Genomic DNA, 13,074 nt, shown 5'->3' with positions numbered 1-13,074 from the left:
TCCTACGAAAATATTTCTAAAACAATTTATGGATTTTAAGATTTATTATTGAGATGACTTAAAGCATATGAAATTAAGTTATACTCAATAATGTACAAAAATGAGAAAAAATTTGAAATGACAGCTACTTACCATCAACAAGAGATGGTATAGACCTTTCATTGTCTGAGTTTGAGAAGAGAATCAATTCTTTGTTGATGAAATCATTGTATGTCAAATGCTTTGTTGCTGTGCCATATAAAAATTGCTAAGAAAAAAGTTATATAGCAATATTATCATTATGACTATATCAGTTTTAGTCTCTTTCTTCCCCCAGATCACCACTCCGTATGACTAACCTCTGGTAATCCATGTAACCTACGCTGTCTCCGATCTTCCATAAAATTTGTTAACCATTCTTTTCTGTCATCAATCTTCTTTTTACTGAATGCCTGAAAGATTCCAGGAAATTATTTCACATATTACAAAATAATTTCATTATAAAATTAAAAGTTATAAAGGCAAAAAACATTAATTTCTGGGAAATTTGGTTTTTCCAATATGCTTTTAATCAAAAATATACTTGAACAGAGGTTTTTCAATGAAAGAACTATGAAAACAGGGCATAATCAGGGGCATAGGTACGAGAAAAACACTAAAATTGACAAGTTTGGGCTTTAGAATTCAAAAGAGACTGATTGTAGAAAACCCAGACTGGGAAGAAACGTATAGGAGGTAGGGGGATGGATATGAGAACAGACTTTTTAAAATTTGCTTTATTACCAACGTAATGGCAGCATCATCCTCAGGCCCAGCATATCTAAACAAGATGCGGTGCCTTTCCATATCAGCAAAATATTCCTTTGCTTCTTTAGCTGTACTGGTACCCAACCCTGCACAATTTAAAAAATAAAAATGAAAATAAGCGAGACAAAGACAAATACTGTATATATCACTTAAATGTGGAAACCAAAAAAGTAGAGCTCAAAGAGAGAAGAGATGGTGGTTCTTAGAGGCTTGGGAAGTGGGGAAAAGTGAAATGTCTATCAAAGAATACAAACTTGCAGTTATAAGATGTTAAGTTCTAGGGATCTAATGAACATCATGGTGCCTATTATTAACTAGAGGTCCAGTGCACAAAATTTGTGCACAGGTAGGGTCCCTAGGCCTGGCTGGCGATCAGGGCTGATCGGGGCCTTCCTTCCCCCAGCTGCTGGCTGCCAGCCGGGGCCTTCCTTCATTCCGCGCCACCCCCTGGTGGTCAGCGCACATCATGGTGAGCGGTCGAACTCCTAGTCAGTTGAACTCCCGAGGGGACAATTTGCATATTAACCTTTTATTATATAGGATATTGCTATACTATATACTTGAAAATTGCTGAGAGTAGATGTTAAATGTCCTAAAAAAAGAAGGGTAACTATGTGAGGTGATGGATATGTATATGTATATCAACTCATCATGTTGTACACCTTAAATACATAAATTTTTATTTGTCAGTTATATCTCAAAAAAGCTGAAAAATATTTTAAATGAATCATGAACATCAATGGTTATTTAAAACCATTATGTGAAAAGCTGATGGATCAAACTGGCAACACCTGGACCAACTGATTAATTTTTGTGGAAAAAGAAAGACAAACCATATATTACATGCCCCCTAACATAAGTATACAACACCACCTATTAAATGTTTTTGCTACATAAATCTAATCTTCATCTGATCAAACCTCCAATGTATTACCAGTTATCATAGAATAAGGGGCAGAGGAACATGCTACATATTTAAGGAAACTATAGGAATGCTCAGCAAAATACAAAATGTAAAATTATACAGGACAAAAAAATCCAACTCTTTGAACAAATAAATTACAAGAAAAAATATAAAAAGAGAAACAATATACTATGATTTTAGAAACTTATCAACCAGACGTAATGTGTGAACCTTGTTTGGACACTGACTCAAAAAATAAACAAAACAAAACATTATAAACATTTGTAATACAAGCAGGAGAATTTTAACACTGACTATTTTGTTATTAAAAAAAAATATGAAAATGGTATTAAGGACTTTTAAAAAAACTCTTTAAGTGATACATATTAAAGTATTATAGGATAATATCTGGAAATTATTCCAAACTAACAGGATGGCAATGAGAAGAGTTTAGATAAAACAAGATTGACCATGAAATGGTGATTGTTGAAGTACATAGGAAGTCCATTATACTATTCTTTATACTTTATAAAATTTTCCTTAACAATTATTTAAAAATCAGCAACAGCTAATTTTAAAGTCTAAAAGAGACAAACTTTCAAAATATTTTATAACACTTTAATAATATATATTTATGTCACTAGTTATTTTAAATTTTTTAAATATTTTAAAATACAAACCTTTGTAGTATTTTATTTTCCAGGCTTTCTGGTTTTCTATATGTTTTTTCCACTCATCAAATTCAGGAATACTGTAGAAGGAAAGTTCTTGCTTATTTTTGCTTGCCTTAAATTAATAAAAAAAAAAATTAGTTTTTCTGCTACCCTTTAAGCAAACAGTATAAAAACATATTAATGTAAGTAGTACCTTTACAATTGGAGTAATGAACTCTTCAAGAAAACCATGCTTCAGAAGTGATGGCCAATTGTGGTGAATGAAATTAATAAGCAGGCCTTTTATGTGAGAACCATCTTGATCCTAAATAAATATTAGTAAAGAGAGCTATAATAGTTTTATGAAATTTAATTACTTATATAATCAAATTTTTAAATATCTGAATGCAGCAAAGAAGCAAAATTCCATTGAAATAGTTTAACCAGATTTCACTAAAAGACTGATTTAAGAATGGAAATAAACATGGTTATAATGCAACTTCACTAGGCAATGTCCATGGAGAACAGATATTCACAAGTCTTCTTTTGATATAAAAACTACTTAACACTATAAGCAGCTTTTTTTGTTGAAGATTTTTCTCTACAAATGCTTTTCATTAGAGGACATAAGAGAAAAGCAGTTGGATACATATGAATTTCATACTTTTCAATTTTCTAGTTCTTCCCCAGTTACTGCCATTTTACTATTCAATCCTCCTAGTCTTTGTGCATCAAAAATTACGCATCATATAGAAATATTAACCATTATCCTATTTACTCTTTCATTTTCTTTCTAAGTACAGGTATGCTTCAACCCCTTAATACTACAGTGTGTTCTACTCTTCTCACATTTATTATATTTTAAAACATTTTTATAATAACTAACCAAAAAAATGGTTACTCATAAATTAGACAATGTAAAATGTGCTTCACACAAACAGTGCCATTAAAAAATGTTTTCTTCCCCGTTGATGTACAATCACTTTCACTTGTACTATCTTGGAGTAAGTCTCATAAAACAAACATTGAAAGGACAATCTGAAAAAGATGAGTTTTAAATATGTGGCAATTTTTAAACTAACCTGATCAGTCATAATCATAATCTTTCCATAACGTAAAGTTTTCAGAGATTCTGCATCATCATAACTTTTCTTGTATTGTAGACCAACTATCTTAATAATATTATTTATTTCTGCATTTTCCATGATCTGTACATAAAGAAAAGGAATTGAAAGTATTTTACATTTAAAAATTCAACAATTTTAGTAAAGTATGAAAATGTCATATATGTGTATGTGTCTATATATATATACATATATATGCAAACATATACCTGTTTATGAGAAGCTTCCCGTACGTTAAGAATTTTTCCCCTGAGTGGAAAGACTCCATATCTGTCTCGCCCAATCACACCTAGTCCAGACACAGCCAGTGATTTCGCAGAGTCTCCCTCTGTTAGTATCAGTGTACACTCCAGGGAATGTTTGCCACCTAGAGAAATTTAGAAAGACATATACTCCACATTCCTCAATTTTACTAATGAGAAAAATGAAGCCAGAAAACTTAATAATCGCAATGATGATAATGAAAGACTATAACAATCATCTTACGTTATGCTTAGAATAGTTTAAATGTTGTATACTTTATTGAATTCCTATCCCCTGAAAATCAGTAATATGTGGTGCATGTAGCAATTTTAATGAAGTGAAATTATACTCTGAACATAAAATCCTACTAAATGTATGTGGAAAATTAAAAATTTCTATAACTGGACAAATAAAAACTTAAATATATATATTTTTTAATCTAAAATCTTACCAGCATCGTTTGCATCATCCAATTTAGGAATACCTTTGATTTTACTATACTTTACTGATGAACACTTCTTGTTCAGCTGAGTCTGAGCCTTAAATTTCACCCAGTTCAGGATACTTTCTACAATGCCACAATTAGAGGCCTAAAAATGAAAGCATAATGAATGATATACAAACAAGCCAGAAGTTCATACACTTACCTAAAATGAACGTAATACTTGTTACCCTATGCAGTTATAGGGAAAAACAATAACAATGATAATTATTTGCACTAGTAAATTTTATTCTAACTACAGTAAAACTAACTCTGACAGTTACTATACTGAAATATAAAAGCATGAAGAAAAGATTTTACTAGATATGAAAAAATTATATTCTAATTAACTCCATGAGAAATATACATAGCTTTTCTCACAAGTTCATTTTGCTAAAATTAACACAGTTAAGCTAATCCACCCTTGAATTTACCAGCTTGTAAATTCTATTCACTGACATTTCTGATATCTGTCAATACAAAAATGTGAATCTTGAATTCACTATGACAAATAAAAAATATTAATATGAAGGAAACATTAGGATAAATTCAAGAACTTATGAATAGTTCTTATTCTTTAAAAAGTTTGATAATGAGCATTTCAACATTGTAAATAGTGTGTCACTCAGCAGTTAATCAACATGTGACCACATGTTTACCAAAAAGAAAATAAAGTGAAGCAGCTCCAAGTGGAGTTATTTTTCATCATCCTGGTTTGATTTTAGGTGTACAGAAGAGTTTTTTGGAATGTTTGAGATATAAAAGAGGTGAAGTATATTGCCAAATTTAAACTTAATCTCCCAAAAATGAAAAAGTAGAAAATCTAAAATCAAATCAGTTCAAAATGAGAACTTTTATGAGAGCACAAATTTGGGAAAGCATTAACATAAGGTCATTTGTATTCTGAATCGATTATGAACAGAATTAAAAGTACTATTTTCATAGGCCTTAAGCTATAATCTAAGTTTGTTTTTGTTTGTGAGAACCTACCTTTAAAATTCTGATAATGGAATTTGATAAGTATGTTACCACTACCACACTTACTCCTCCACCAAATTATAAATTTCCAAAGAAGAGGAGCTATCGTTTATTCATCTTTACATTCCTAGTGCAAACATATTTAAAGGAACTTTACATATGTTTATTAATATGTTTTTGAGGGTACTGCTGAATAAGGGAACTGAGGCAAATCTTACTTATAAATAACAGATTATAAGAAGCTATTAGCAGTCGCAAATCTTGGTTATAAATCTAAGATTCATTATTTATTTGTATTCTCACCTTGTATCAGAAAGGTTAAAGCAGCCTAAATAATTATGTGCAAAGTAAAATAAAATTTTAAAATATGTAGAATATAAAAAATTCTGTTATACATATGTTATCACAATTTTTAAAAAAACAACTACACAATGGTAAATATCTAAACATAAAGTTGAAATGAATAAAAAGATTGAAATCAGAAGTCCAAACAGGACCTGAACACCTATTGGGGGAATATCTGGCTTTATAATGACCAAAGCAAAGCTACAAACACAATTAATTAAAAGATTACCTATTTCAATTCTTGGCAAAATAACCAATTGTTTAACAAATAAAGTTTACCCTTTGAAGTTTGCAGAATTAAGTGTATTAGTTTGTAATATAAATATGCCTATATCTAGTTAATATAAGAAACTAATCACAAATAGAATAAAGAAAACTACTTAACTTTCAATAAAAACACACTGAAAAATAATACAAGTTTTACTCACTGCTTTGAAAAATTTTTCTGACAGTTGGCATTTGGACCCAAAACTTTTGGGTTGCAAAGTCATGTTTTCCTTAGTCTGAGAATCAAAAGTTGGGTTTTCGATAAGGCAATTAATAAAAACCCATATATGGTTTTTTACCTGTTGAAAACATACCAAAAAAATAAGTCAACATCAGAACTGGTATTATTTACTACTTCAACAGAATACTACAGCATCACTTACTTGAAATGGTTTCACTGATACACCAGCTTTGTTCTTTTTCTTGACTACTTCAATCAGTTTACCAACAACTTGATCTACTACATAATCCACATGCCGTCCACCCTAAAAAGAAAAAAAAAATACAAAATCTTCTATAGTAAGGTAGCAAAATACTTACGTATTCATTTTTTCTAAAATGAGTGCTTATCTTTACAACAACTTTGTGCAGTCAGTATTATTAAACCCATTTTCCAGAGTAGTAATATGAGTGTCAGAATAGCAGAGTTGGGATTTTAAAAATAAGGTCTCTTTGGCCATAGAATCAATTAGCCAATTTTATACAAAGCAAAAACAATTTTTTAAAAAAACTGACATGGAAGTGAGAATGAATACTGGCATGAATACTGGGGGTGATAAATGACACAATAGTTAAACTTAGGGACTGTGGCAAGCATTACCAGTTGTCCATGCAATATCCATTTTCCCCTTTTACTTTATTGACAAATCCAAATTTGTTTTTAACTGGCAACATGCCCAATTACAAAGATTCTCCAATCTGGACTCCTTGCAGCTAGAGGTACCCACATGACATGGTTCTAGCCAAAGATGTTAGGAGAGGTCTACTGGATGGGGCTTCCAGAAAAACTATTCTGTTATACATATGTTATCACAATTTAAAAAGGGAGAAATTTAGTTGGCATATGCATTTTCCCAACCTAATTCTCTCTCCCTAGGACTTAGAAATGAGGCATGGAAGTGCAGCAGGCAACTTAAAAGGCATGAGAAAAAAAGCCATATGCTAAAGGTGGCAGGAAAGAAAGCCAGGGAAAGCATAGGTCCCTAATGACACTATGGAGTCATAGTACTAAATTAAGACTGCCTACCCCTGGTTCTTAGATAAGAGAGGAAAAGTAAAACTTTTACATGTTTACATTAGGTTTCTATTACATATAATAAAATGCAATCATAATGGATGCAGGATTTTTGTTGACTAGAGAAAGTGATAACTAGATTATTAAAAAATTGAACATTAAAAATGTTAAAACCTGAAGAAGAGTGACAAAGTGATAAAACAGTGCTTTAGATTATTCTAGGGATACATGTTTGCTTGTATTGCATAATAATACTTTATTCTGGTCATGGATAGATGCTTTTAAATGGGAAGAATTTCATTGATTTTTTAAATAAAAAAACCTAAAGAAGAGGGTTTAAACTCCATAGAATGACCATCCTAAACATACTCATCTCCTATTAGTCTTTCTTCTACATTTTAAACTCAGAACACAGAATAAGGAATTTATCATTGTAAATTTCATAAAATATAAATGTAGTCAACTTTAAACATTAATAGTATAAACTTATTTCTCAATGGATGTTAAATTATAAGACAGATATTTTACAGAAAATAAACTTTCATTTTCATAAGTCAATTTTGATTTCACCAAAGCAGATTTGGAGTGGTTTTTTTGCTGTTGTTGCTATTGATCTTGTTGTTTTTAATGAAGCATTGTTCTACCACTTACTTAGAAATAAAAGATAATTAACATACTATACTTACTTTTGTTGTTGCAATGCTATTTACAAAGCTTATTTGCTGGAATCCTTTTTCACTCAATGTAAGACAAACATCCCATCTTTCATTTGCAAGTTCATGAATAACTTTCAGGGCCACTCCAGTTTCATCCAATTTGTCTTTCACATAAAGATCTACATAACTGCGAAATCCATTTACCTATTAATTTGAAAAACAATAATAATAAACAATCTAATATTGGCAGCTCAACTAGGTGAATGCCATCGGGTACTCTCAAACTTTCATTTCCCTTACTTCACAACAGCTTATGTGGCAGATCCAAACCTTCATGACTTTCCCCTATTCTACTCCTTGATCCCTATCCTCAAAGAAAGCAATTAATTCTCTATGTACTTGATAAAGAAAGGTTATGAATGAATAGCTGAACTGGTAAATTATTATAAAATCTTTCAAAAGTTTAAGTTTTTTAAAATAACAAAGTAGACTTCCACTTTGAGTTCAGACATGGAAGAGGGCTGGAAAAAAAGAAAAAGAATAAGCTTGTGCCCTTATAAAGAACTGGTCAGACAAACTGATATTTTATAAACCCTCAAAAAATTGAGGTCACAGACCATCTGGCCATCCAGAGCCTGAAGAGAGTTAGGAGTCTGTAGGAGACACAGAACCGAAACATTTGCTTAACTAGGGCAGAAGCTGCCTACTGTCACATAAGCCAGAAGGAACATTAAACCAGAAATTTTGACAAATTGCTATAGGACAAGTGTGGACTAGTATGTGTGTGTGAATCCCCTGAGGGCTATACTTATAAAGGGTTCCTACTCTTTTGCAGGCTTTTCCTCCAGGAACCCCCACAAATTCTCACAGGGAAGAGAGAATCTAAAAAAAAAAAAAGTTCCCCCAATGGTGCTAGCTAGGGGAGGAAAACAGGAACCACTGGGAATTCCACCCAGACCATTTCCCTTACCAATAAAACCTTAATTTGCCAAGGGAAGGATGCTGCTAGAGAGCATTGGCAAAATATCACTGTAGCTGGAATGAAGTCATTCTGCCCTGCCTTACCCCATCCCACCCCTTAATCATTTAAGTTTTGTTTTTTTTAAAGGCATTCTGCAGAGCAGGAAGCCTCAAGAATACTGAATGAGAATACTGACAGATACCTGCTGCAACTAGGGAAAAGAATAGAGGGCAAAGGAAAAATCTCTGCCTCTAGAAGAGGAACAGACATATTTGTAAAGGCTAAATACACAGGCCCATTGTGTACTCCAATCTGAAACTTTATCAGACATAAGTAACCTACTACCATGCTAACAGGCCTCCAATAATAATAGTGGGTTTCAGCTGGCAGAGCTACAAGAGACAGCCTCCTTGAGGGGCAGCTCAAAAGGAAGGCCCAAATCAAAGAGAAAAAAATAAGAACAAGGAAGAATTTGAAGTCTCTGTTGCTTATAGCAACAACAAACCTCAACACCAGTAACTACAACAACAAACTGCAAACACATCCCATTTCCTATATAAATTAACATAAATCCTCATACTAAAGCTTATTTACTCCATATCTACACTATACAACATAGCTGTTTTTCTACAAAAACTTATAAGGCATGCCAAAAGGCAAGAAAAAACAATCTGAAAAGATAAAGCAATCACCAGAATCAAACTCAGATTATGTCACAGGTATTTTAACTACCAGATAGGGCATTTAAAATAACTATGATTCATATGTTAAAGGCTCTAATGGAGAAGGTAGGCAACATGCAACTTTAGCAGAGAGATGGATGCTGTAAGGAAGTATCAAATGGAAATGCCAGGAATCAAAAACAGAAGACATAGAGAATGCCTTCAGCAGGCTCATCGTAAACTTGACACAATAAAGAAAAAAATCATTAAAATTAAAAGAGGGCATAAAGTAATTAAAATACCACTTCATCTTTAAAAATAGGGCAATAGAACTTAAAAAACTGAAACACAAAGAAAAAGAATGAAGAAAGCAGAGCAAAACATCCAAGAGCTTAGAACAATACCAAGTAGTATAACATGTGCATAAATGAAATACCAGAAGACAAAGAAAAAACAGCACAAAAGAAATATTGGAAGAAATAATGGCCAAAATTTTCCAAGATCAGTAACAGACAATAAACACCAAACGGAATAAATGCAAAAAAACACACACACACACAAAAACCCATATACACACCTAAGCATATCATACTCAAAGAAAACAAAGACAAAGAGAAAATCTTCAAGGCAGCCAGAGGAAAATGAAACACCTTACCAACAGAGGAAGAAGGATATGAACTACAGCAGACTTCTCATCAGAAACCATGCAAGCAAGAAGACAACAGAGTGACATCTTTAAGTATTGAAAGAAAAAGAAATGTCAACCCCAAATTCTGTATCCTGTGAAATTTCTATTGTCTTTGAAAGTGAAGGGAAACAAAGACTCTCAGACAAACACAACCTGAGAGAATTTATTACCAGCAAAAATGCCCTACAAAAATGTTAAAGGAAGATCTCCAGGCAAAAGGAATGTGATTAAAATCAGAAACTTAAATCTATGCCAAGAAATTAAGAGCACTGGAAATGGAGTGAATGTAGGTATTGTATTTTTAATTTCTCTAAGAGATAACTGAATGCTTAAAGCATTAACAATGACGTCACTAACTGTGAAAACTTTCTGCAATCATTTTCTCAAATGTTTCTTCTGCCTCGTTGTCATTCTTCTTCTGGTGTTTATAGCATGTGTAAAAATGAAATGTATGATGGTAATGACACAAGAAATGGGAGGAAGATTCTGAAGATACACTGTTATAAAGTCCTTTCACTACAGATTAAGTGATCAATTATTTGAGGGTAGACTCAAAGTATTTATAAATGAAATTGTAAAACCTAGGGCAAACACTAAAAAAGTTTTTAAAAAAATGTATAACTAAACAGAGGTGATAAAATGGAATCATTAAAAAATGCTCAATTAAAACCAGAGAAGGTTGAATAAAAGGAATTACGAAACAAAGAACAAATACAATGAATAGAAAACAGCTAGCAAGATGTTTTAATCCAAATATATCAATAATCAGTTTAAATTGAATCACTGAAATATACGTTAAAAGAAAAAGGTAATGATATTAGATTTTAAAACATCTAACTATAAGATATCTACAAAATAACAAAGCATTAACTATTTTAGAAGATACTTACAGGCAATTTCTTTCCATTAAACATGACCTTGACCCCTTTGCATGAACCAGCCAAATCATAAGCTCTTCTGGTCATGAGGGCCACAATATCCTTGTCAAGTTTTTCCATCTTAAATTTGGACAGATCTGGTTGGAATGTTATGCATGTGTAATCTTCACCATCAAAATGTTTAATTTTGGCTTCAGAAGTCTTCATCATATTATTCATCCATGTCTTTAAAAGAAAATACATTCAAATATTTCTATGTTTCTATATTTTATAATACGTAAAGACTCAGCTCATGAAATACAATTACCACAACTATATACATTTTTCAGCCAAACAACAAACCTAACAAATCTTTGAGCCTGGTATTAAAGATTAAAAAATTTAAAATATTATTATAACAATCTCATGTTGAAAATAACCAAAATAAATTGCACAACTTGATACATAGTTAATAAAATATCCTAAGTTTTTCATCACGACTATATAGAATTTTACAAAAATAAGGTATTATGCTTTACTGAGAAATTTATTTACCTTATGTAAAATTTCACTCTATTTTCAAAGGCATACAAGAGTAAAATAAAATTTTAAAATATTAATTTCATGAATCAACTAGAGGCCCAATGCACAAAAATTGTGCCAGAGTAGGCCTTCCCTCCCCCGGCTGCCAGCACCAGCTTCCCTCTGGCACCCAGGACCCGGGCTTCACTCTGGCCGCTGGCACCCAGGCTTCCCTCACAGCCCCAGAAGGACATCCGGTCTAATTAGCATATTACGCTTTTATTATTATAGATGAGGAAGTTTTAAACATCCAAAGTGGATATATTTCAATTATCTTTGAAGTTCAGGGCATTTTCACTAAAGCTTTACAATGCTCAAAGAAAAGTCTGTTAAAGCATTTTATTTTAAGGGAATAGGAGAAAGACAGGCTTATATAAAATCTCCCAGACATTCTAAAGTCTTTTATACTATGATGACATGCTTAACACTTAAGAGTGTGTGTGTGTGTGTGTGTGTGTGTGTGTGTGTGTGTGTCATTGCAATTTACCTAAGGTATTATCTTAGCAAAGCAACAAAGCATGATTATTTTTAAAAAGCAATTAGATACATATTTATCATACCTGTTTAAAACTATGTTTGTATTCTTTGCAAGCAGTTTCTACTGTAAACTTTGTACTGAAAATATTACAAAGTTTTGCACCATAACCATTTCGACCACCTGTAAGAACAATTAAATGTGAAAGGTTTAAAGAAAATGATGTTAAAGAACTTTAACTTACCTACCATAGGACAGGTCTGTTGCAGTAAGTTTTACTTACTGCACTACCTTAACTATCATCAACTGAATATTTCAGAATACAAACTTTTTCATTTAAAGAAAATTACAATTAAAATTTAGCATATATATAATTAAAGTATGTATTTTGTACATTCATTATCTTCATCACACTTTTTTAAAGTAAGCTTGGTATCTCCTATAATCCAGTAAATATATGAGTATGAAATTTAAACTTTCTATCGAAGTCACTTCTCTATTACAAATTTTTAGTCTTTGGTTTTAAACACACAAAAGAAAACAGTATCAACCTACTTAGTTAACATAATAAGACATTTGGTTGGTCAAAGCATTTTCAACTCTATTTACAGAGTCTAATTTTCAATCTTAACTCTCTTAAAGAAAACAGTTTAAAAGTAATTTAACTGATACCAAAAGGCATAGTGTTTATGCAATACCAAGCTCACATATATAGGAATCATACATCTTACTTTCATCAGTAATTCAAAACTCAACTGTCATCCTGGTTAGAGTTTCAGGAGTTCTAACATAAATCAATGTACTATAAATTAAGCTTTCAAAGTATCTGGCAGGGTATAATCAAGACAATACTTATACAGGATAGTTTTTCATAGATATTAATTTTGAAAAGAATTTTTCTCACAACAAAACTACACAGGTTTCCTCTTCTGTAATATTTTATATAGGAATAATAAGAGCTTTATGTTGAGAGCAATATTTTTTAATAAAATATCTAACCAGCCATTTAGACTTTCTTTACCTGTTACTTTTTTTTCATCATCGTCATAGTTACTGGATGTTAAAAGCTGTCCAAAAATTAATGCAGGAACATAAACCTTCTCTACTTTATGTTCTACTACTGGAATGCCTTTCCCATTATTCCAAATGCTTATAATGTTAGATTCACTATAAATAAA

The 13,074-nt window shown here is 31.7% G+C and overlaps 1 protein-coding gene across 1 annotated transcript in view; it reads right to left on the bottom strand.

The window, feature by feature from the left end:
- TOP2B (DNA topoisomerase II beta) overlaps positions 1-13,074 on the bottom strand; it is a 52,667-nt gene that overhangs the window by 24,629 nt on the left and 14,964 nt on the right. Inside the window, exons 5-18 of the mRNA XM_023752915.1 lie at positions 12,918-13,063; positions 11,982-12,079; positions 10,873-11,085; positions 7,702-7,875; positions 6,165-6,266; positions 5,943-6,080; positions 4,162-4,300; positions 3,677-3,834; positions 3,426-3,551; positions 2,558-2,668; positions 2,371-2,476; positions 763-872; positions 339-431; positions 133-247 (exon numbers count right to left, since the gene is read on the bottom strand). Of these exons, the coding sequence (XP_023608683.1) occupies positions 133-247; positions 339-431; positions 763-872; positions 2,371-2,476; positions 2,558-2,668; positions 3,426-3,551; positions 3,677-3,834; positions 4,162-4,300; positions 5,943-6,080; positions 6,165-6,266; positions 7,702-7,875; positions 10,873-11,085; positions 11,982-12,079; positions 12,918-13,063 (1,829 nt within the window). The remainder of the gene's footprint in view (positions 1-132; positions 248-338; positions 432-762; positions 873-2,370; positions 2,477-2,557; positions 2,669-3,425; positions 3,552-3,676; positions 3,835-4,161; positions 4,301-5,942; positions 6,081-6,164; positions 6,267-7,701; positions 7,876-10,872; positions 11,086-11,981; positions 12,080-12,917; positions 13,064-13,074) is intronic.

The sequence above is a fragment of the Myotis lucifugus genome, unplaced genomic scaffold (genome assembly GCF_000147115.1).
Source record: "Myotis lucifugus unplaced genomic scaffold, Myoluc2.0 scaffold_39, whole genome shotgun sequence".
Lineage (NCBI taxonomy): Eukaryota > Metazoa > Chordata > Mammalia > Chiroptera > Vespertilionidae > Myotis > Myotis lucifugus.
Note: the sequence above shows the minus strand (reverse complement) of the source record. Positions and strands in the feature narration are given on the sequence as shown.